Below are 25744 nucleotides of genomic sequence, written 5' to 3'. Positions count from 1 at the left end.
TCTTGTGATCTTTAGTCCATCTAGCACTGGTCTCCAGCAGCTCCTTACTATATGTTCTGTGTATGGTGTGGAACATGATATTAAATATGGTCGGTGGGGGCTCTGCGAGACGGCTGCCCTGCCAGCAGCGTGGTTGTTATTTCTACTTTTGGTGTTTTTAGTGTTGTCCAAATGTTTTTTTCAGTGTCCAAATGTTTGTTTTGGTGTCTCTCTGTGTGTTGTGAAGGGGGGGGGGGGGGGGGGGGGGCGCTTTTGGTCGCCTCCTCCACGGAGAGGCGGCTTTTTCCATGTTGCCTCCCTCGCGGCCCAACACCATGGATTGGAGCGGTCTTTCCCGGAGTCGGGCCCGGAGTTTCAACAGCGGGCACAGCGTGGACTTTTCATCGCGGAGCGCGCAAGCCCTTGCCGGGGTTGCCAGAAGGGAGTGCTCCAATTGCTGGCCCGCGGCTTATAACATCTTGAAGCCGCGGTCTGTGGAGCTTCTAGCCGCGGGCATGGCGTCCAGAGTCTGGGATCCTTCGTTAGGGATTCTCGGAGAAGAGCTCCGACCGCCGACCCGCTGCCTATAATAGCAATGTTACAAAATTTTGAGATTTAAAAAAATCAAGTCTGCTATTTATCCCATCAGATAAAGCATAACAATAAGTTTAATTTGACACCTAATTCACTTTCATATCTCAAGTAATAAAAAAGTTATGGCCATTTTCATACTCGGAAATTAGCATCTTGTTCCCTATTGATTTTCTATGGACATAACAAAAAAGCTGTGATCGTGGACAGTCAAAAGCACATAACCTTCTTAAAAATTAAGAGAACTGAATGAAATTTTCAGTTATCATAGATTGAACCATTCTGAAACAAATATAAAATAATCTAACTTGGATGACCTGAAATTAAAGCATATAATTAGTTAGTTACCCAATTGTAGCTAATTTCAAACTTCAATTTACTAGATCTAAACATCTATCCATTTCTTAATAAATGATTAACATTTTTAAATAGCCCAAGTGTCCAAATAATATTCACAAATAATTCACAATAAAACATGATTTTAAAATCTCATTTACATCAATTTATAGGCCAAATGGAAGGAATTTAGTGTTCAATTGCTGTAAATTAAAGTCAATTTAAATCGGCTTTCTAGTGGGTTCCTGTGAACGCGCTGGTTTAGAACGTTCACATTGCGCTGGATTTGTGCCCTCAAATGCCCAGAAAAATACTGCGGGATATAAAGAGCCCAAAATGAGCTACTCGCTATAGAAAACTTTATATACAGGGTTATATACATGCCCCATTTAATGTAAAAATAAGGTACATACCTTTAATTGTTTGCTTTATAAAACCCTGGGGCTGCGAGAGGTTGCGAGTTTAGAGAGTGATTTTTAAACTACTCTAACTATTTTACAAGGCCATAAAAACTAATAATACCTTTTGCGACGGGGTCTTTCAGTGATTTTCCGTTAATGATTTACTAGGCTGAACATTTTCGATTGCAACAGCCTAGTAAAAATCGCGTTTTAAACCCGCCCCCTCTAAACAGCGCCAAAATCACACACAAGGGGTGGGGCAGATGCTCAGCCACGATTCAGGTAGGTTTTGTAACATACTTACCTATAACATCCTGAAGCCACAGTCTGCGGAGCTTCTAACCGCGGGCGCGGTGTGGATTTACCACCCGGAGCGGGATCCCACGCCGGGGATCCCTGGAGAAGAGCTCCGACCACCGGCTCGGGGCCTATAACATCCGGAAGCCGCCGTCTGCAGAGCTTCTAGCCGCAGGAGTGGCGTGGACTTATCATCTGGAGCCTGGGTTCCCTCGAGCCAGAAAAGTGCTCCGATCGCCGGCCTGCGACCTACAGCATCCTGAAGCTGCGGTCTCAGGTAGGGAAGCGCCGATTCGGGACTTGCCCGACGAGAGGGCCTGTACATCTGGCCGCCCACAGCGTCAACTGTGGAGGTTTATGGCCCTGACCACGGGGGAACAATGGAGTACTGACTGTACTTTGAGCCTTCCACCACAGTGAAGAATGTTGTGGTGAATGTTTGTGTTAAATTTGATTGTGTATTGTGTGTTCTTTTTTTGATTGTACCACTGCTGGCAAATTCATTTCACTGCACTTTTATGTGTATGTGATGAATAAAACTGATTGATTGATATAAAAGTGCTGTTATGATCTAGAACCAAAGAGGATAAATGTCTACAATTTTCTAATTTTAAATTGTCTGATAATAATCTTAGTGCCTGTAATAAGGTAAAATATCTTGGACATTTTATAACAGAACAAATGACAGATGATGAGGATATTTATAGGCAACGCCGTATGATGCATGCACAAGCAAACATTCTCTTACTCAAGTTTAGTTCGTGTGCATATTAAGTTAAGTTGTCTCTGTTCTGAGCATATTGTACACCACTCTATACTGCACACCTGTGGTCAAACTACAGAAAAGCAAGTTTATAGAGACTTAAAGTAGCTTATAATGATGCCATGAGAATATTACTTAAGAGACCTAGATGGTGTAGTGCAAGTGAAATGTTTGTGGCTGCAGTAGTCAATACTTTACAAACTGTCTTAAGAAAAATATTATGTATAAATTTATTTGCCGGATTAATGAGTTTGAAAATGAAATCATCTTGACCGTATCAAACATAAGGTTTAGCACTGCATGCAACCAACCCCAGCTGTGGAGGCATTGGTATAGTTATCTCATTGTAGGGCACTGATTTTTTTTTAAATTCTTGATCTTAAACCACGTATTGTGATTTTGTATGTAATTTATTGTGCATTTGTATGCAATTTATTCTAGGTAATGTCTTGTCTTTTATCTGTAATAATAAGTAAGTAAGTAATGGCAGAGCAGACTTGGGGGGCAGAAGATCTGATTGTGTTCTTATTTTCATTCTTGGAAGACACATTAACGGTGAATCAGAATGACACATTCTGAGAACTATTGTCATATTTGTGTCTGAGTCGTATGACATTCACAAGGTTGATTTCTTTCAGGTGGAATTGCGTGTTTGAAAATTTGGTGTGGCATAGTTTAACATCTTGGTCATCATTAACTTGGATCAGTATCGTTTTGAAACACTGCATTGAAAACTGCTCTATCTTATGATTTATCTTATGTTTATAAATGGTATTGATATAAAGCGCTGGATTATATCCTTTGAAATGCTTTTCTTCAACCTTGTACCCACTTATTGAGTATTCTGCAGACCTGATTAATGGTATTAACAGCCTCACCCACTGAATTTCGCCAGCATTTTTGTCTACCATGTAACTTTCTTTGTTAATTTTCCACACGTAGATCTATCCAAGAACCGATTAGTGGAGATTCCAGCTGAAGTTTGTTACTTTGTGTCATTGGAGAGCCTTAATCTCTATCAGAACTGTATACGAAGTATACCAGAAGCCATTTTAAATCTACAGTCGTTAACATTTTTAAACATCAGGTATGCATTTTTGAAATACAAACATCGAAGTAATATTTTGAATTGACTTCCAGTTGAAATTTTAATTTACTGATATTGCTTTCATAAATTGGAATATTGTTTTGTAAATAGATTGTCATTATTCACTGTGACAGGTTTCACAAAACCTCTGAAGAATAGTAGCCTTGTTTCTCTTTGCCTTTTACTCCATGTTCTTTTTGTCTTTCTTCAGTCGCAACCAACTTGCAACATTACCTGCGCACATCTGTAATCTTCCTTTAAAAGTTCTGATTGCAAGTAACAACAAATTAATATCATTGCCCGAGGAGATGGGATTATTACGGCAATTAACAGAACTTGTAAGTATCAAATATTATTGGATATACCAAGATACAGAAGAAGTCCCACTGCTTTATTCTGGTTTATATAGTTGTAGATTTCGGTTAATTGGCCTTCTGAAGAATTTAAGTCCTTTCACAAGAACCACAAAATTAACAAGTGTGGCGTGAAATTAAGAAGGTACATAGTGTTTTACTATTATTACTGATTAAGTGAGTGGATTTTAAGAATATAGTGGTGGCACAACAAATTTATGAGGCTCTTGGAAAGTCACACCTGGAATAGTATATAAATTTGATCTCCCTTTGTGATCCATATTGGTCTTCTGCTCGCATTCTCCTTTAGCAGCATTTGCTGTCTGAGAGAAAAAAAGGATTGTTAGTAAGACCTAAATCCCTTTTTTCTCACTACCTCTTCTATGGCTGTGTATTTTGTTAAGCTTTGCAACTCTGATAAATTATCTGTGAGTGTTTCCAGGGTTTTCTGTTTAAATGATTGTATCCACAGCGTCAAAATCCAGTATAATAGATTAGGTTTATTATTGTTTAGTGTACTGGGTACAGTGACAAGCTTTGTTTTGCATGCTATTCAATCAGATCAGATAATATTATACACAAATACAATCAAGTCAAACTCGTACAATAGATAGAGCAAAGGGAAAGATACAGAATGCAGAATAGAGTTCTCAGCATTCCAACCAATTTTATCGACAAAATCCAATATCCAATAATCTCTGATAACAGAGGGGAGCAAGTTTTATTCCGATTGGTGGAATATTGTAAAAGTTAATGAGGTTTAAAAATCTTTAAAAACATGCATGCGCAGATTCCTTCAGTCAGCGCCAGGCAGTTTGGTTTCTTCTCCTGTCAGTCAATGCCACGGCCAGGATGACGACGCCCCTTCCTGCTCCACCAGCGGTGGCCTGGCCCGCCTCACTCACAAACTCCTCTCTCCCCTCCTCACAGTAACTTGTCTATCGTCTCCCCCACCACTGGCGGCGGGGGGGGGCTGGGGCCGATGCCCCAGCTCCAGGGGCCCCAGAGGGGCCGAGTTTAGTGGAGGCCCTGGTCCAGATCCTGCAGTCTCTCTGGGCCACTGCCCCAGCTCCACCGCATCGCTCTCCGCCGCCTGCGGCAATGGCGGTCCCCACCAGCGGTCTACCTGTCCCCCCACGCCGCCGTTGCGGTAACTCTCCCTCATGCCATTCTCAGAGGAGATTTTCTCCACCAGCTCTTCGAAACTCATGGTGCCGTGACGAACACCGACTCCATCTGGTGGAATGTTGCATTAGGGAATGGGTTGCGTTGGGGGACCAGGCCTCCTGTGTGACTGGGGCCCAACGGGTCCCATTGTTGACCTAATAGCACTGTTGGATTAGCGGCTCCATACATTCTGCAACAGTTCATCACCACTTCCAATGCAGCCACAGTCTAAAAAGTTGTTTGAAGTAATCTGACAGCAATATTGTTTTTCAATTTGAAATAAAAATGATTACATGATGTCGTATGTAGGGATATGTATGTTACATGTGTTCATGAGAATACAAACCTTAAAAATGATCTGAATGCATTCCAAAATAGAGATCTAATCCACAATTTGAAACGTGTAATATTTCCCAAAATGGTCAACAGTAACTTCCTTTTCATACATAGTTTTGAGAGAAACATGCATTTATAAAAAAAAACCTTCAGACCCTTCCTGTTTTTTTCAGTACTGTATTCCGGAGGCTTGGAACAGCTGGTGAAATGTCCGGCTTTTAATATTAGTTTATTATTGTCATGGATACTGAGACATAGTGAAATGCTTTGTTTACGTGCTCTCCAGTCAAGTCATACTACAAATAAATATAGTCAAGCCATACTCAAGTGGAACCGGTTGTGCAAAGACTAAAATACCAGAGTGCATAATCATGTAGCAGTTGCAGTGAAAAAGTCCAAGGACTGAAAAGAAGTTGGCTGAAAGCGGGCCAAGACCCTAGCTTATGGGAGGACGGTCAGTCATCTGCTAACTACGTGGAATAAACTGTTTCTGAATCTGGTAGTACGTGCTTTCAAGCTTTTGTATTGTTTGTCTGATGGGAGATGGGAGAAGTGGGAATGATGTGGGTGAAGAAAGTCCTTAATTATGTTAACTGCTTTCCCGAGGCAGCGTGAAGTGTAGATAGAGTAAATGTAGGGTCTGTGTGATGATGGACTGGCCTACATTCACAACTCTTCACAATTTCTTGCAGTTTTGGACAGGACAAAAACTAAATTGTATTGCCTATCGACAGAATTCTTTAGAATATAGACGTTGTGAATAAATGGATTCTTTATTCAAGCATTGTAGGTTAGATATACATGCATGTTCAGCACTCTAACATAATAGTCATTGTTGTTGCTGAGAGGCTGTTGCCACGTGGGCTCGGTTGAGCTCCTGCTGAGGTGACAGGACACTCATGAAGGAAGAGGAAGAGAGCGAGAGAGGGAAGGTCGGTTCTTATATACTAGGGTACACCCCTATACCCCGTGACTCCTTCCTGTGACTGCCGAGGATTTGTATAGCAAGAGTGACCTAACCACTAGGTGCCGCTACAGGACCCCCCTCCCCAGAACGGGAGGCAGGAAAACGAACAAGATAACAAAATGCGGCAGCCTGACTCGTAAACTTACAGGCAGATCGTGAGGGCAGACGTCGAAAAATGGTGCGGAAGCAAGATTGAGGGCAGCTCTTGCTGTGTCTGGACGGAGGGGTCAGCGGGCGTAGTCGACGTTCCGGCTGTGGCCGATCCTGAGGTATGCCGAGGAGTGCCAGAAGACCAACCCAAAAACCGCAGGATGAATGAGGGATAAACCAGTCACATCGACCAGCAGGGGATCGGGAGAAAGACATCAGCAACAAGAAACTAATAGCAATATTAAGTTAAGGCAGAGTCAAATAGAAAAAACTACAGTGAGCAAACTGCAAATATACATCAAAGTCCAAAGTGGTCGGATGCCGAAAGTTCTGCGGTTCGATTCAAGCAGGGTAGGACAGGAAACCAAAGTTTGAAATGTCCAATGTGCAATGAGAAGCTGTGCTTGTAACCGGAGGCTGTCATAACACCAACTGACCAGGGGTGGCGCTGTTGTCATCGGTCAGGCTGCATAGACGCCACTCAACCAGAGTTGGCGCTGCTGACGGCGGTCGGGCTGCAGAGTCGCCACTCGACCAGAGGTGGCGCTGTTGATCGTGGTCAGCCGGCCACAGCTGCCATTTTTGTAGTCGCTGCTGCTAGAGGGATGTCTTCGGGCAGCCGCCCCAGGTGGGCCCGCCCTATCGGGTGGCTAGGCCCTGAGCAGTGGCCGGCTGGGTAATGGGCGGGCCCGCTCCCGAGGCCGTCAGGCGGGAGTCGGTGATGCTGGGGGCGGAGAGCAGCTACACTCGCAGCCTCAAAGGAAAACATCAGCTACTCCAGTCCTCTGGGATTTCAAATTGCAAAGATCTTAACTAAGATCCTTGACGTCTTTAACGGGGATTGATGAGAAGGGGATAAACATGGCGGATTAGGTTAAACGTATCTAAAATTTGAAAATTCAATGTTCATACCAATAGGTTCTAAGGTAGATCCAGCAGCCCTTGGTGGGCCAAACGTAACGGTTGCCAAGTCTACACTTGGTCTCACCGATGTAAATAAGGCCACCAACAACAGTATCGAAAGAGATAACCTGTTTTGGAGGGATTACTGTGCATTCTGCCTAGTCCCATTCCTGCCGTTCACCCATCTACTCTCTGCCTGAACCTTAGGTGTGACACCTCATGCTAACTCCTGTCAGTGTCACTCTCATACCCCTGGATGAGTTTGAGATTTTCCTAACGCAGGCTCCTTTACGTCGGCGAGACCAAACGTATACTCTGACCATTTCGCCGAACACTTGCGCCCGGTCTTCCATAGCATACTGGATCTCTTGATTGCTAACCATTTTAACTCCCTTTCCCATTCTGACTTTTCTGTCCTGGCCTTTCCTCTTCCATTGCCAGAATGATGCCACACATAAACTCAAAGAACAGCACTTCATATTCCGCTTGAGTAGCTTACAACCTAACAGTATGAACATAAAATTCTCACTTTTAGTTAACTATAATACCCGCGCCCCCTTCCCTATGCACCACCTGGACTTGCTCTCATTTCTCATCTCCCCTCCCTCACCCTCACCCTCCACTTACATTTCTTCCTCTGGATTCATGCCTACACCTCTTCGATTCTATCTCATACCTTTTGTTTTTCATCTCTGGCCTTTGTCCAATCATCTGCCTATCGAAAAAAAAATCATTCGATACAACACACCATGTAGGGATTAATAAAACATTGATTTAGTAAATCCTCTTTGAATTTCCACTACTACGCTACATACTCATTGTCAAGAATCTCATATCTAAAAGACTTTTAAATGTTCCTGCCACTTTCAAATAAACTCTCTGTTCTTGCAACCTCTAATTTTCTATAATTTAGTATTATTTTACAGCCCTGTATTGTTCCATTTTCCATAAGCATAATCCTTACTTTAATGGTGCCGATGTGGAGATAGCAGAGGGCTCTCAAGTTCCTTCTCATAAATATCAACAACATTTTGTCCTGGACCATTCACATTGAAGCCACCGTCAAAATAATCACACCAACGCCTCTACTTTCTAAGAAGAAGAAGGAAGTTTGGTATGCTTCCTTGCCCGGAACCAATGTGGAAAATGACAATACATTTCAAAAACATTTGACTCATTCTGGGTCAGTATGATGGGGCTGTGTTTACAGGGTAGCTAAATAATTTAAACAGTGATTGGAGTATTAGTTTATTTGTAGGTCTTTGTTTGGTGCCTCAAGTGAGAATGGAGGAGTTAATCAGTCAGTCAGTTGACTAGAAGTATTTAACTAATTTCTTTGTTTCTTTACAAAATTGCAGGATGTCAGCTGCAATGAGATACACACATTACCGCCACAGATCGGAAACCTGGAGATTTTAAGAGACCTGAACTTAAGGAGAAATCACTTAGTAACTCTACCAGATGGTTAGTTTTTTTTCCGCAAGAAAATTTAAGATTTTTGTGGTGGTGTGTGTAAGATTTATGCATTTCCTTGGTTTTCGTTCACAGAAAAGTCTGCAAATATTTACAGATTAATATGTTGTACTGACAATGCATTCTATTGTTCATAAAGAAAACAAATACACGATGACTCTCCAGTTGTTCTCAGCTTAAGTTGCAGATATGAGTTTGTTGTAACTTAATCTATAAAACAGTGCGGCACAATGGCAGCGCCACTGCCTCACTGTTCCAGAAGCCCAGGTTTGATCCTGATCTCGGGAGCGATAATTTTACAAACTCCGCACTTTTTCCCCTGTAACCGCATGGGTTTCCTACAGGTGCTGTGGTTTCAGGCATGTGCCGTGAGTAATTACTCAGGGTAGGCACAAGGCAGACTTTAAAAAAATCGTGAAAATCGCGCATGCGCAGAACATCATGAAACCTGCGCATGTGTCAGTCGACTTTTAAAACATCTTAAAAACCGCGCATGCGCAGATTGGTCTCCTCTCCTGTGGGCACGCGCAGCACCTTGCGCGCAGTCCATGGTGCAAAGGCAGAATTTCAGCTGCCTTTATTGCCCGTTGTACTATGTTCAACTCATGCGTCCATGGCACATGAGTTGAATATAATTACGCATATTACACATACTGCAGACGAAAGGCACAGGAGAGTTATGCCTACCAAAAATCGATTATTTAAATAATAACTTATTAATAATAAATACTGAATTTAGTAAATTAATTGGAAATCTTTACTATTTATATTTAATAATTACCTTTTTATAATTTTAATCAGGGTAGGCACTGCCTACCTTGCCTTCCCTGATGGCACGTGCCTGTGTGGTTTCCTCCCACATCCCAAAGACATGCGGGTTTGTAGATTAATTGGCCTCTGTAAATTGACCCTGGTGTGTAGGGAGTAGGTACACAAATGGAAAAATATATGGTGTAAAACGGGTGATCGATGGTCGTTGTGGACTTGGTGGGCCTGTTACCATGCTATATCTTTCAACTTCAACTTCACATAGAGGCATAAATATTCCAGGGTCATTTCCCGAGGCTGCTGATCTTGCCGCTACTGTTGGTTGCAGTTAGAATCTGGCAAAATCACAAAGTAACAGTCTTAATCCAAACAAAATGTTTTAAAAACTAAAGATTTGTTTTTTGTCTTGTAGCTCAATGAAAAGTATATTCCATGCTCCAATTTCATGTTTAATTTGCATAATTACTGGGAGTAGCTCTGCTACATCATATGTATTTTCTTTTGTGAGCATCAGTAATGAAATCATTGTAATGAAATTCATCAGTAATGAATCACCTAACATGAGTCATCGCCAATCTTTTGAGTGGAAAATCTTTTGGTAAAAATTACATTATGATAATATCTAATGTGGAAACTAGCAAGATGGAAGTTATGATTTTGTTTCATATGTAAGTTTTTTTTAGTTCAATGCCGTTCAACGACATCCAATTTAGAATGACCTACTGACTATTCCCAGCATTTCAATTTTTATGTGACCAAAACTGTTGTTTGATGCCATTTTTAATATTATTTGAACTATCAAAAATCAGTGAAATATCCTGCACATGGAACATAGAATATTGAAACTTACAGGGGAGGATCAACCCCTTTGGCCCTCAAGGTTAATGCTGAATATGTTGCCAAGCCAAACTAATCTCACCTGCCTGCATATAATTTATATCCCTCCATTCCCCTCACACCAATGTTTCTGTCTGAAAGCCTCTTGCACGCCACTATGGTTTCTGCTGCCACCATCACCCCTGGCGGCTCGTTTCAGATACCCAACACTTTTTGTATAAAGTTAAAAAATCACCTTTAAACTTTGCTCCTATCATATTAAAGCTATACTCTCTCGTCTTTGGCATTTCCACCCGGGGGGGGGGGGGGGGGGGGGGAGAAGAAAGGTCCTGGCTATCTCACCTATATATGCCTCTCATAATTTTATATACTTCTATCACGTCTCCCTCAGCATTGGCTGGATTATATTTATGCGCAGTATTATCTGATCTGTTTGGATAGCGGGCACCGCAAAAGGTTTTCACCAACCAGGAAAAGATAAGAAAAATACAGTCAAATTCCAAAAATCCTCTGTCCAAAAATCCCTATAGTTCAGCATTATGCCAGCTAATGTTTGACGTGGTCCCTCCCGCTCACAGGTCCCAGTTCCCATCTGCCCATATGACACAATGTGGCCCTGGTTCACATTCTCTCTTATAACAACCATAGTATTGTTTACTGTGCTGCTTTAAACTTATCAGCTTCACTGGGAAATTAGTGCTAATACCATGTCATGGAAAAAGCATAATTAAATGTAATCCTTTAATTTACAAGTTTCAAAATATTCTAAACCATTTCCTTGTGTTTATCAAGTAGTGTTTTTCAAGAATTTGGTGTAAAAACAAGGAGGTCTGAGCAACACAACCAATAGATTGTAATCAGAACCTCAACACTGGGGCATTGTCCTGGGATCAGATAGGATGCTAGTATTAGTTCACTTATGTGAGAGGAATGATTCAGGACAGGAATTGAATAATGAAAATTACTAATTCAGATAATTTGAATGAAATAGTTCAAAGTTCATAAGGTAAGGCTCATTTATTGTCACATACACCAATTGGTGTAGTGAAATTCAAGTTGCCATTGCAGCACATTAATAAGAATACAACAAAACATTATAAAGAAATTTAACATAAAACATAAAAACATCCCCCCATAATGGTTCCCACTGTGAGGGAAGGCGCAAAGTCCAGTCCCTATCCCCTTGTCCACCCATAGTCGGACCTATTGAGGCCTCCGCAGTTGCTGCTACGGGGCCTGATGTTTCAGGCCCTTCTCGCTAGATGATGGTGCTCCAGCGTCGGGAGAACCCTCTCAGCGGCTTGGGATGCCTGGAACGGCAGCATCCTTACCGTAGACCGAGGCCAACAGAGATTTTCGAAGCCAACAGGCCGCGCTGGATGGAGCTCCACCACTGGCGATCCTGGCGAGAGATCCCAGGCTCCGCGATGTTTAAGGTCAGCGCCGCTGCCCGCGGCTGTCTGCACCGCAGTCCCGTAGCTCCACGATGTTCATCGGTGGACTTTGCTCACCGGAGCTCCAGCGCGGCGACCCGGGTAAGGCATCACCTGCTCAGCTCCGAGATAGCGCTCCAGCGCTGTGCCGCGGCTGAAGCCGTGGTTCTGGCCGGTCCCCTCGGGAAATGGCGCTCCAGACCCCGATGGTAGGCCGCGAGGAAGGGTCGAAGATGCTGCTCGGGGGAAAGCTGCCTCTCCGACCAGGTAGTGACTGAGAAATACAGTTTCCCCCTTCCCCAACCCCCACCCCTCCTCCACCCCCCACACATAAAAAGAATAGACCTCCAAACAAACACTTTTTAACATACTAAAAATTAAAAAAAAGGAGTGAAAGGACGGACAGCTGCAGGCAGGGCAGCCATACCCAACTGGACAGCGCCCCCTAGGTTCAATGATATTCAACAATTTATGTTTTAACACCTTTGAAATCAGTTGGAACCAGTTTAATAAAATATGGTTTGGTATTAAATCACAATATCTTTTCTATCAGCTGTTACTGATGAATACAATGTATACCAATGCAAGTTTCTGAAGCATAATCATTGACCATCTAATTTTAATTTTCAGATTTGCATTTAAGTGAGGGGTTGTTTTATAAAGGATCTTGTCTTTTAATGTGATGTGTAATTAAATGTTCATTATCTTGTTAGAAATTGCAGATTTACCACTAGTACGATTAGACATCTCCTGCAATAAAGTGACAACAATTCCAGTCTGTTATAGAAATTTGCGACATCTTCAAACAATTATATTAGATAATAATCCTCTACAGTCTCCACCTGCACAGGTAAGTGCCACAGACTTGATTCTTATTATTTGTCAATTACCGTATTTCCCGGCAATGAAGACGCTATTTTTAACCCAAAAATAAGGCATGAAAATATACCTGCTCCTTGGAGGCTGAAGGTTAGGTTGTTAGCCAAGAAAGATAGACTTGACTATCCTTTAGTACAGCAACATCAAGAACGATGTTGCTGTACTGAGGGATAGCCAAGTTTGTCCCTCACTGCTGGCAACTGATGGGAAGCGGCTGTAAAAGGGCAGCGCCACTGGGGGGAGGGGGAGAGAGTTCCTTTCACAGCGTGTGGGAAGTCTGGCTCGGGTCAGCACAGGCAGGAGGGTTGAGAAGGAGGGGGTCGGGGATCATGCCAGCAACCCATTCACCGCTGCCACGGCGCTCCGGGTGCGGAGCCATCGCATTGTGGCCGGGGAGGGCAGTAGATCGGGTGGCTGCGAGCGGCTGCTGGAACCGGACAGTGGAAACGGCCTCCACTTCAGCGCCTTCTGCCGGCCCGCCAGCCAGCCACGTTGTCCTTCGGCACAGGCGCAACCGGTGGAGGTGGTGGTTGGTGGGTAGCCAACCACCACCATATATCTCTCTCTCTGTCTCTGTGTCTCTGTCTGTCTCTCTCTGCCCCTCTCCCTGTCTGTCCCGGGGCAGGTGACCTGGGAACTGCAGCCAGACCTGGGTACGTGAGTGATCTGGGAACTGCAGCCAGTCCTAGGGCACGCAGGCGATGTTGCTGACCCCTGGACTAAACCAAACCCTTGATCCTGTACCGCCATCCTTTTTTTCAAAAATTTAGCAACTTAAATTGGGGGTGCGTCTTCGACGCAGGTGTCTCTTCATTGCAGGTACGTCTTCATAGCCGGGAAATACGATATGTATTTCAGACGTCACTAACTAATTTACTTTACAAAGCTGGTGTTGCCAGAAATCATGATTGTGTTTCTATTCAAAATCCATAATTAATGTGAATCCTTGCTACTTTGGGCACATGGTATCCCATCCTAAGATTGAAAGTTGTTACAATTGCCTCACTTAACCCACTAATAATTGCTCAGGTTAAAAACTTTCAAGATATTTGCGATGACAGGCTTGAAAATTTTCATCGTCAGTGTTTTCAAGTGAACATATTATTTGGATGTATTTCCAGGATGTCTTAAATAATGTCTCACATAGAAATATTTAGTTAACGATGAAACACAAATAATTAAAAGCAAATTATTAATGATATTAGGAGATTGGCTCAGTAGCAGGAAATTCAGAATAAGAATAATAGTCAAGTATTCTAGCTCGATCTCCACAGTTTCCACTACTAACCATATGAATGACTTAAAAGGGGATGGAGGCCAGGTTTGATGTAGCAGTCGGCATTGCAATAAATGTTACAGATGAAAATAGAAAAACTAAGTATTCAATACTTTGTTAATATTACTAAGTATTGTAATAATAGTTAGTTATTAAATAACTAAATAGGCAGAGCTCGTAGGCAAATGAGTTGAAGCATAGATCAACAAGAAAAGATCAGAGTACATTCTATTTAGTGAAAAGGCTTCAGAGTGCATGAACTTAGAGATAAGAATGAGAAATATGAAGAGGAGTAGGGCATGTTTCCCGAGTTTGCACGAACATTCAATAAAATCGTGGCAGGCATTTTTCCAGCACTATCTAATTATGTCTTGTTTCCGGTATTATCCAGAAATCATTCAATATCAAATTTCCTCTTAACTCAGTCCTAAACATCCCATCCTTTATTTTGTGAGTGATCTCCAGTTCAAGGCTTCTCAGCTCGGGGAATCATCTCTGCATCCAGAATGAATGAGATGTGCTCTCATTCTTTAAAACCCTTGTGAATACAATTCAATTCTAGTCCTTTCGATCTCTCCTCGTATAACAAACCTGTCTTCCTTGGACCAAACTTAAGGAGCCTTTGCTACAGTCCTATCACAACGGCATTCTTTCTTGGAGAAGGAGGCCAAAAAGCTATTCAATGCTTCTGATACCGTTTCGCCACAACCCTATGCAATTACAGTAAGACATCCTTATTTCTGTATTCAAAGCTTTTTGAAGCTTTCAAAGCTCTAGAACATTAGAAAATAATCAGAGGCCCAGATATTCAAGGCTTGTAATGCACAGTTTGAAGTCATACGGTACCCGGACATGGTGTCAAAGGACGAGATGCCAAAGCGAAGAAATGGAAGCCAAAAAACCGAATGGAAACGTCGCCGAAAAGCCAACTCACCGAAAGGGCGGATCGCGGAAAAGCCAAATAACGGACGCATCGCTGAAAACCCAAATAACGGACATGACGTCGCCGGGGGGCGGAACTTGTCAGCAATTGGTCCAGACCCTCTCGTCCATAACATCACTGGCCTGGGGAGACGGGAGGGTGAGGGCCATTTTTAATTCTCCTTTGCCGCTTTTCGACTTTCCTGAATATAAACTAAAACCTTGTGTGATTGGAACCTTCAGTTGATTTAACAGAATAATAATCCAAATTGGTTCCATAGATATTTACACCAACTGTAACAATTATATTTTGACTACCACAATACATTTACATACACTACAGATCCCACTTCATCTCTCTCCATAACCACACCTCTGCTACAGCCACAGTCACTCAAGGCGTTCCCCAAGGCTCCGTACTCGGCCCCCTGCTCTTCATCATCTACATCCTCCCCCTTGGTCAGATACTCCGCCACTTCAATCTGGACTTCCACTGTTACGCTGATGACACCCAATCTACCTTGGCATCAAATCCCCCCCCCCTCTCCCATATCAACTCCTGTTTGTCAGCTATAAAAACCTGGATGCAACATAATTTCCTCAAACTCAACAGCGATAAGACAGAATTCCTCCTCATAGGCTCCAAAGCCACACTCAACAAAATCAATAACCCCACTCGCACCATCGACGGCACCACTGTCTCCCCATCTCCCCAGGCCCGCAAGCTTGGCGTGATCTTTGATTCCACCCTCTCCCTTGAGCCTCACATCCGCCATGTCATTAAAACCTCCTTCTTTCATCTCCGCAACATCGCCAAACTCAGACCCTCTCTCACACCGCCCACTGCTGAAAGACTCATCCATGCCTTCATCTCTTCCCGACTGGACTATTGCAACTCACTTCTCCTTGGCATCAGCTCCACCTACATCAACCGACTCCAACTGGTCCAGAACACAGCCGCCCGACTCATCACCCATACCAAATCCTGGCATCACATCACTCCAGTCCTCAAACAACTTCACTGGCTTCCCATCTCCCACCTGATCACCTACAAAATCCTGATCCCCACCTACAAAGCCCTCCACCATCTGCCCCCCCCATATCTCACTGACCTCCTCTCCCCCTACCAACCCTCACGGTCCCTCAGATCCACATCAGCTGGTCTCCTCTCCATCCACAAGTCCAACCTCAGCAGTTTTGGGGACAGAGCCTTCTCCAGGGCAGCTCCCAGGCTCTGGAATTCCCTCCCCCAACTGATTCCGCAATTCCGTGTCCCTCACCATCTTCCAGTCCCCCTCAAGACCCATCTCTTCACCTCTGCCTATCCTTAGCCCCACGTGCCGTCCATTTTTTCTGTGCATTAATTGCCTCATACTGTGTTTTGTATTGAATTCTGTATTTACTTTGTGTACTAGTCATGTCTCTACTATTTATTTCATTCCCCTTACATGTTTTTCTTCTACCTGCTAAATTTTTGTAAGGTGTCCTTGAGACTCTTGAAAGGCGCCCATAAATAAAATTTGTGGGGGGCAGTCCGTTTCCGCCATGGCTGGTCGTGGTTTTGCCCAAAGATCATAGAGCGGAGCTCTGTTCTATGAACTTTGGTTTTGCCGCGCTCACTGTGCGCTTGTTCTGAGATTCTGGATGTCGGAGGTCCTCAGCAGAAGAGAAAAATATGCCTGCGGGCCGGATAATTTCGGGTTATGAAGCTTCTCGCCAAAAAAGTGGAGGCAGCTCCCCCGGTTCCGCGGCCCATGTGGGTAAGTGTGAATCGGCATGAGTTAGCGGTTCACGCCCGATAGATGGCTGTCTCAGGTCTTTATTCCCAGTAAGCAGAATTCTTCCAACTTCCGTGGACCCCCAGCTGAGGCGGAGGGCTGCAGACCCTCCACTTTTTTGGCGAAACATGCTTCATAACCGGAAATCATCTCACATAGTGCTCACTTGCCATCACTATCAACTCCATAGCACCCCCACCCCCCAGTTCTGACTTTGGTGGAATCTATGGGCACTCATTTGCCTCACCAGCCAGCACAGAACTCTCAAAACAAGCGTGAGGACACAAGAAACTGATTTAGTGAAGATTTCCTTCCCACTTTTCTTATTTCTCATTTTGTCTTTATATTACTACATAAAATATACATACTAAATTTTTTAATACAAGATACTAAAAATATCTGTTGGTAGACACAAAATGCTGGAGGAACGGGTGATGTTTTGGGTCGTGGTTTCTTCAGTCTGAAGAAGGGTCTCAACGCAAAAGTCACCCATTCCTTCTCTGCAGAGATGCTGCCTGAGTTACTCCAGCATTTTGTCTCCCTTCGATTTAAACCAGCATCAGCAGTTCTTTCCTACTAAAATATCTGTTAATCTTTTAATATTTAGACCGATGAAGGAAGTTGATCAAACGTAGGCCATCAGACCCTTCATAAGCCGGTCCCATCATTTAATATGATCAAAGATAGACGCAAAATGGTGGCATAACAGCGGGTCTGGAGAAAATGCAATTTGATCATGTTAATGTAAACTATCTTCAATTCCAGTTATCCCCCATTTCTCTATTGCCTTTATTCTTCGATCTATCAAATATTTATCCACCTCCACTTTAAATACTCAATGGTCCAGCTTCCATCATCCATTGGGATAGAGAATTCAACGATTCATCATTGGAAGAAAATATTTCTACATAGAACTTAGAGAAATGTCTATGACTGCAATGATTTTGGACGCATTGTTCATATTAATTCATTTATTGCCAATCTTAACAATTTTGTCATTTAAAAAAAATGATATAGCCAGCATTTACCTTTATTAATGAAGTGTTAGGTTATTGTTATCGAGCTTCGTCATAATATTAGATACTGAATTGAGCATGCATTCTTTTCTTCCAGATTTGTATAAAGGGGAAAATCCATATTTTCAAATACCTGAATATTGAAGCGTGTAAGAGTGTTCCGGATCTGCCAGAATATGACAGAACGAGGCCAGTTGGTTTCAACCCATGGTAAATAAACACGAGGCTGAGCTATTTAGCAATTTGGATGCTTCACATTTAATCTATCTTAACCTGGAAGAATGTGCCAATCACTAAGGTGGTTAAAATCTGCAATCAGTTTAAAATGTTTTCCTACATGACCATCATTGGTGAATCAATTTTGCAAAATTTGCTCGTTAAAATGGCTGTTATCTTCGCAAATAAAACTTAAAATGTTTGATTTGCTAAGATATTTGGAGTTTGAACACATTTAGGAATACTTTTGTAATTCACAATCATTCTTAATGACTGGAATTCAGTTTTGCAATCGATCTTGATCTTCAGTTTAAAGATTTATGGCAGATTTTGAAACAACTTTATTGATAATAAATGAATGTGCATGAGGCTAAATTAACAAACGTTGACATAGAGAAAAAAATTATGTGTACATGGTATCTCGAATGAAAGCTGTGAAAATTATAAATACATTCCTTTCATAACAGGGGCAATTAAATAGTCGATTAGCTTAATATATCCGTAGCCACTGCAACCACAGAATTTTAAGACTGATTAGTTTCCACACATACCAGATCTTTCTCTGTTTAATATCATGTTGGAGCAGAGGTAGGCTATTTGACTTGAGCTGTTCTGCCATTCATCAAGATCATGGCAGATCTTCTACCTGCATGGCATCTTCCTGTACTATCAGCAGATTTCTTGATATCCTTACTATCCAGAAATCTATCAATATATTGTGATGAATGAATTTATTAATTAACCCTCCATAGCCTCCAAGGTACAGAATTCCAAAGATTCACCCACCTCTGCATGAACAGGTTTATCTCATCTCGGTCCTATCTGACTTATTCTGAGACTGACTCTTATTTCGCAGCTCCTAAGCCGGGAGAAGCATCCTCCATGTAATCATCCTGAGTTTCAAAGGTCTCTCATCACTAGGGAATGCAGGCCTGATCTACATAACCATTCCTCATATGGCAGTCCTGTAACCAGTGTAATGTTAGCTTCATGTGAACAAAGTATTTAATTGCACCGCAATAAAATAAACTAATCTAATCTGATGAATCTTTGCTACAATCACTTTTGGGAGAGAATATTGGTATCCCTGGCAGTCCTAACGCTGCCAAACCATGAAAAACAACGAATTTCTCTACCCCATTGGACTAGTGCTGTTGTGCTTGTAGCTGTTGTGCGTAGTAATGCTGCTGTACTTGGCTTCAACGTACCTAAGTAGCATGGGTAAAGCTGAGCTGATACACTTATATAGACACTTCTCTAATAAGAGGGAATTTAATCTACCCTTATAATAATAATAATAATAATAATAATAATAACTTTATTTATAAAGCGCTTTTAGACAACATCAGTTACCACAAAGTGCTGTACATGGGAAGTCAACAAAAAGTTATTACAAACTACTAAAACCATTAAGACGACAGGACTATAAAAACAGTAAAAATTAAAAGACATTAAAAGCACTAAAACAGGAACAAAGTCTCAGCCAGTGTCGAAAGCCAGTGAATAAAAGTGAGTTTTTAGGGAGGATTTAAAGATGGACAGTGAAGGGGCCTGTCTGATCTGCAGCGGCAAGGTGTTCCAGAGTGCCGGGGCAGCAACAGAAAAGGCTCTATCCCCTCTGAGCTTCCGCTTAGACCTTGGTACCTCAAGGAGCAGCTGATCCCCTGACCTGAGGCACCGGGCAGGAGCATATAGGTGGAGCAGCTCAGAGAGGTAAAGCGGGGCGAGGCCATTCAATGATTTAAAAACAAATAAAAGAATTTTAAAATGAACTCGAAAGTGCACTGGGAGCCAGTGCAGGGAGGCCAAAATTGGCGTAATGTGCTCCCTCTTTCGAATTCCGGTTAAAAGGCGAGCGGCAGCATTTTGGACCAGCTGGAGACGAGCCAACAAAGCTCGTGAGACTCCAGAGTAGAGTGCGTTACAGTAATCCAGCCGAGATGAAATAAAGGCATGGATTACTGTTTCAAAATGCTGCCGCTCGAGAATGGGCTTCACCTTTGCCAGCTTCCTTAGGTGAAAGAAGCTGGACTTAACCACTGCGCCTATTTGTTTATCTAATTTAAAATCACCGTCCATCATAAAACCCAGGTTTAAAACTGTTGGCTTTACGAACACTGCCAGTGGACCCAAGTCAACAAAGGGAGGTTCACGGCAGCCATTAGGTCCGAACAAAATCACTTCTGTCTTTTTTTCTTTAAGTCCCAGAAAGTTTAAGGCCATCCAGGACTTAATGTCCTCAAGACAAGACAGAAGTGATTTTAGGGAATAATTATCTTCTTTCCTGAGTGGCATATACAACTGGCTATCATCCGCGTAAAAGTGAAAGGAGATGCCATGCCTTCTTAAAATTGAGCCCAGTGGAAGTAGATAAAGGGAGAAAAGCAGGGGCCCTAAAATTGAGCCCTGTGGAACCCCATATGCCAAGGGAGCAGAGGAGGATTCAAAGCCACCAATTTAATTGGTGCTTGACAATTAGCACTGCCATGTCCCATCTTCTCAACATACTGAGAGGTCAGGATTGACTAGAAATGTAACTATACTTGGCACATAAACCCTATGATTACAAATACAAGTCTGAGCAGGATATCCTGCAACAAGACACTTTGTAATGGAAGCTGTTTCACCATCAACAAGGCACAAATCAGAAGTGATGTGATGCTCCCCACTTGCCAAATGAGTGTGATGGGCCTGTCCCACGTAGGCAACTCTTTAGGCGACTGCCAGGGACTAGTTTTAATGGAATTCACCTACGACACCAGGCGACAACCTACTACAGCACCTATGTCAACCTACGACAACACCTACGACAACCTACGACAGCAAAAATGTTGCCACTGTCGCTGAAAAATGTTCAGCATGTTGAAAGTTTTGCGGCAGTCGCCTGTAGTCACCCAAACAATCGCCGAAGTAGGACAGGCCCATTATGCCAACAACTTCAAGACGTTTAACTCCAAGATACAGTTGTCCACTTGAATGACATCCAGTCCACTCTCGTAAACATTCACTCCCTCCAGCAATAGTGAACATGGCTGCAATATTCATTGCAGGGACTCTGGAACCTCCACAATTCTATAGTCAAGTGCAACAGACTTATTTGAACACCACCTGCAGATTTTCATACAAGTCTTGCACGATGCTTTCTTACCATGATTCTTTCACTGTTGATGGGTTTAAATCCTGCATTCCCTGGCCCATCCAACAACATATTGGAGTATATTCTGAACAGCTCACTGTCACTATCCTTGGGGTATTTAGGAATGAACTTTACATGCTGATATCTGCAATTATGTCCTCATAATGAAAATAAATCTGATCAGCTTTTTCAAATACTTTAATGAATAGCTTGTTGTAAACACGGTAAGTTTTCATAAGATGCATGCCTTGATGAAGATCATAGTGTCAAATGCAGCTTAGGTAACAGTGTATTTATGTATCCTTGTGAGTGTTGGAAGGGGAGCAGCAATTTAAAAAAATCAATATTAAGTCAGTCTGTCTTTAAATTTACCTCCAAGTACAGTTGTTGTATTTCCACAATAAATTGAAACTGTTATTTAACAGCATTGCGTCATAACTAATGGAGATACAGAGGATGTCTGGACACGTTAGCATTTAGTGCAATAATTTGTCTGTGTTATGTTAAGGCCAGCTGAATTGCTATCTGATATCTGCTGAATTGTGCCTATCTGACAAATCTCATTCCTTTCCCTTGATCATTATAACATTAATTAAGAAGGAGCCAGGCAGACTGATTTTTAGTGTTATAGTAACTGCAGTTCTCGTACACATTCTGATGAAAAATGGAAGTCAACCGCATTATCTTAGGGTATAATATTAAAATGGTTTGAAGTAGGAATGGACTACGTTATTCAACATTAATAAACCTTTTCAACAATTCTGAGAACCCCATGTAATTTATATCTGGCACTAAACTTATGTGAAATTGGCATTGACGACAGTAAAAAGTTATTGGCACAGTCATGTACTTGAATAAGTGAACATGTCACCCAGTTTGTTGACTGTTTGGAGATTGCTTTTTTCCTAAAATTACTTAATTACTGATATCAGAATGTTGTGTTATTGTCCTTTCTATAAACAGAGCTTACTGGTCTACAACTTTTTTTTCAATCTTCCCTTGACATTATAGTATTACATTTCTGGTGCTTTTTATGTTGATGCTGCTTTTTTAAATTCACATTTTTACTTAGTTTATTTTCTCTTTCAATCGTATCAGAATAAAATTAAACACTCATTTCAGATTGGGATATTAACATTAGAAATGGACAGGATAAAAATATAAAATGAACATAAAAATTGTCTTGAGAAGGATCTCGACCCGAAACGTTGCCTATTTCCTTCGCTCCATAGATGCTGTCTCACCCGCTGAATTTCTCCAGCATTTTTGTCCACAATATTATAATGTTATTATCTCACTATTCTGCAAATTTTACTAACGTTGCAGAGTAAGTCTCCAACTAACATTTTTATTGGTCTTTGCAAGATTTGGGTATGTATATCGAGATATTGATACATCATCTGACTACTGATGTATCATCCGCCTTTTTCTGAAGCATTTCAATAGATGCCCTTGTTGGTAGTTGCAGTTCTTTTATTTCACAGCATTAGACAAATTTGTGATAGGAATACCTTTTGTATTTTAGAATGTTTGACTATTAAGATTATCTGGATGTATTTCGGCAGAACAAATCTGCAAGGGAACCTTGCATATCCTGAACCAGAATCTGTTGGATTTTCTTTCAATGTTTTTAAAAGGAAAGAAAAGTCTCACATTTTCTCTTGATTAGTGTTCAGATACTTCTGGCAGATTTGCAAGCTCCACTCACAATGGTAATAGCAATCCTATCATTTGTAGTTCTTTTACTTGTAGTGTCCATTATAGTTCTAAAGCAAATAAAAAGCTAGAGTAACTTGGTAAATCAGTCAGACCTATTTCAAAAGAGGGTGCCTCATAATGTTTCTCACCTATTGACCTTTTATCAGGTCATAAAAACTAAAACTGCTAATAATTATAAGAAATTAGGGGATAGGAGGTGTATAAATTGTTGATTGGATGAATGAACAAAATTGCAATATTGAGTTCAGTTAACTGAATTGCCTCACTGAAAGATGAGAGGGTGCTCTTTGAACTTCCATTCTGTTATATTAGATTAAAAACTGTAATGTCCGCCACAAAGGAGATTGGAATATTGGGATTACACCCAAGTTTATGGAGAACCATTCAGAAGTGTGATACCAGCTGGGAAGAAGTTGTTCCTCAATTTGGTGGTTGAGAGGGGAGAAGATGGAATGACAGAGGGGAAAATGATCCTTATTTCCTGAGGCAGCACGAGGTGTAGAGTCAATGAGCGGGAGGCTGATTTGTATAATGCACTGGGCTATATCCATAACTCTGCAATTGCTGTCTTTGGGAGAATCTTTGTGAAAACATCAATTGGGAACAGCTCCATCCACGACCACAATAAATTGCAGCGAATTGTGGTAGCAGCCCTGACCATCACACAAACCAAACCTCACTTCCATTGACACCATTTATACATCGTGCTTCCTCGGCAAGGCCAGCAGCACAATCAAGGATGAGTCACACCCGGGCCACTCCCTCGTCTCCCCTCTCCCATTGGGCAAAAGGTATAGAAGTGTGCAAATGCACACCACCGGATTCAGGGACAGTTTCGTCCCAGCTGTTATCAGGCCACTGAACCATCCTACCGCAACCAGAGAACAGTTGAACTATTATATACCTCATAGTGGAACCTCGGAATATTTTTGATCAGACTTTGCTGGCTTTACCTTGCACTAAACGTTATTCCTTTATCATGTATCTGTGCACTGTGAATGGCTCGATTGTAATCGTGTATTGCCTTTCCGCTGGCTGGTTAGCACGCAACAAATGTTTTTCACTGTACCTCGATATACGTGACAATAATGCTGAACATCGTTAGGAACTAGAGATGATGGTGTGCTTTCTCAGCCAATGTTGTTGGTCCAGCTCAAATTATTGGTGATATTTATGCATTGGAACTTGAAGCTCTTGACCATCTCCATTTCAGCATCGTTGACATCTACTGGGGCACCATGCTTCCTGGTCAATAACTAACTACTTTGTCTTGAGGGACTGCGATTATCTGGTTTAGAACCAATGAAAATGCAAATTAACTACTTGTAAAAGCCTATGACCATAATTATTGGCTTTTGTGTGTAAAATCTTGGAATTCCTCGTGATAACGTAATTAAATGAGTTTGTAGGTATTTTTCCTCATCAATTTTTCTTCAATTAGATCTTCTTGTGATCGATCTTTACTCTTTTCACAGTCAGGAAGAGTATTTCTCAGGCCGTCCATACGGAGCATTGGACTCTGGCTTTAACAGCGTTGACAGTGGAGATAAGAGGTGGTCAGGGAATGAGGTATGTAACACGCTTTCATAATATAATACCCAGACCACATCTGGCTTGTCAGAGCCATAGAGCAGCCCAACTTCCCCACACCAGCCATGATGCCCCATCTACACGAGTCCCACCTGCCTGTATTTGGCCCATATCCTTCTAAACTTTTCATATCCATGTACTTGTCCAAATGTATTTTAAAGGAATGTTTGTGTTTCATAGCATTACTTAAATATGCAGTACAAGTTGTTGAAAAGAATTGATTCTATATATTAGTTGTACATCTCTGAGATCTGTACATTGCCATTAATAAAATATACCACTCTCAGGTCTTTAATTGTCTCCAACCAAGTTGGATTTCTCCTGGTACTTAATGGTTTTATTATAATATAAGTTCAGTAACCAACATTTATTTTGGATGTCTGTCTGCTGAAACTAGTACAGTACTAGCAATTATCTTTTTTTTTGTTTGTTGACATTGGCCTCTACCCCTTTTAACATTTTGCTTCTTGCCTCCACTGAGTAACTATTTACTGATTCTTCTCTTCCAATTATTAATAGGACAATGTATACTTGAATCTGAATTTACAGCTGTAGATCAGTGGTGAGCAATAAAATTGTCAAACACCATGTAATGACATAATCTTTAGAGTAATTTGACCTTGTATATGATTTGCTTCATATGTGGGTAGACAGATCCGAACCCAATATTTTTTCTGTTGAAATACTGTCCTATTTATCGGTTGGTGTTTTACAGTATCGGAAATACAAGGTTTATTATAGTGATACAAGATTTTTTTATTTTAATCTTTGTTAATCTTGTTGTAGCCTGCTGATGAATTTACTGATCTTCCACAAAGAATGGTTGAAATTTCAAAGGAGCAGCGGCTGCGAAGAGAGGGTCAGCATCATGAACATCGACCCATGCCAAATGGCATAGGTAAAGTAAATTCAGTCTGTTAGATGCTACCTCAACAGTTGAATATGTACATTAACGCAGTCAAAATGAAGAAATATTCTGTGCTTGTTAACATTTCTTTCATTCTTAACTTAAGAGTAGGAGCACAAAGTCGGCTTCGGGCGGCATTTAATCTGCAATTTCTAAAGATTGCTCACATCGGATAAGAGCACATTCATAAATATTACAATTTACACAGCCATTTATTTAATAAAAACACAGTGTTCATTTTCAAGGCTGCAGATGCCATGACTTAAATGGTATAAAATTGTAGATATTTGAAATGGCTTCTAAGATCATGTGTATATTCTTTGGAAAGGAGAAACCTGCCCCCAAAACCAATCTACCTTATTTTGAATAAAGCAAATATGTATGTAGATTCTGCTAACATTATGTAAAATATATTTTGCTTCAATTCCAAGCACAAGCTAGGAAAGAAAGTCTGTGGTGCGGATT

The 25744-nt window shown here is 41.6% G+C and overlaps 1 protein-coding gene across 9 annotated transcripts in view; it reads left to right on the top strand.

The window, feature by feature from the left end:
- Window positions 1–25744, top strand: part of lrch3 (leucine-rich repeats and calponin homology (CH) domain containing 3) — a 124716-nt gene that overhangs the window by 40069 nt on the left and 58903 nt on the right. For all 9 annotated transcript variants that reach the window (XM_055645438.1, XM_055645434.1, XM_055645435.1 and 6 more), the window contains exons 2-8: window positions 3310–3454; window positions 3666–3792; window positions 8689–8794; window positions 12555–12691; window positions 17809–17921; window positions 24258–24351; window positions 25159–25270. In XM_055645438.1, coding sequence (XP_055501413.1) covers window positions 3310–3454; window positions 3666–3792; window positions 8689–8794; window positions 12555–12691; window positions 17809–17921; window positions 24258–24351; window positions 25159–25270 — 834 coding nt within the window. The remainder of the gene's footprint in view (window positions 1–3309; window positions 3455–3665; window positions 3793–8688; window positions 8795–12554; window positions 12692–17808; window positions 17922–24257; window positions 24352–25158; window positions 25271–25744) is intronic.

Source organism: Leucoraja erinacea, chromosome 14 (genome assembly GCF_028641065.1).
Source record: "Leucoraja erinacea ecotype New England chromosome 14, Leri_hhj_1, whole genome shotgun sequence".
NCBI lineage: Eukaryota > Metazoa > Chordata > Chondrichthyes > Rajiformes > Rajidae > Leucoraja > Leucoraja erinaceus.
This window is presented reverse-complemented; position numbering and strand designations above follow the sequence as displayed.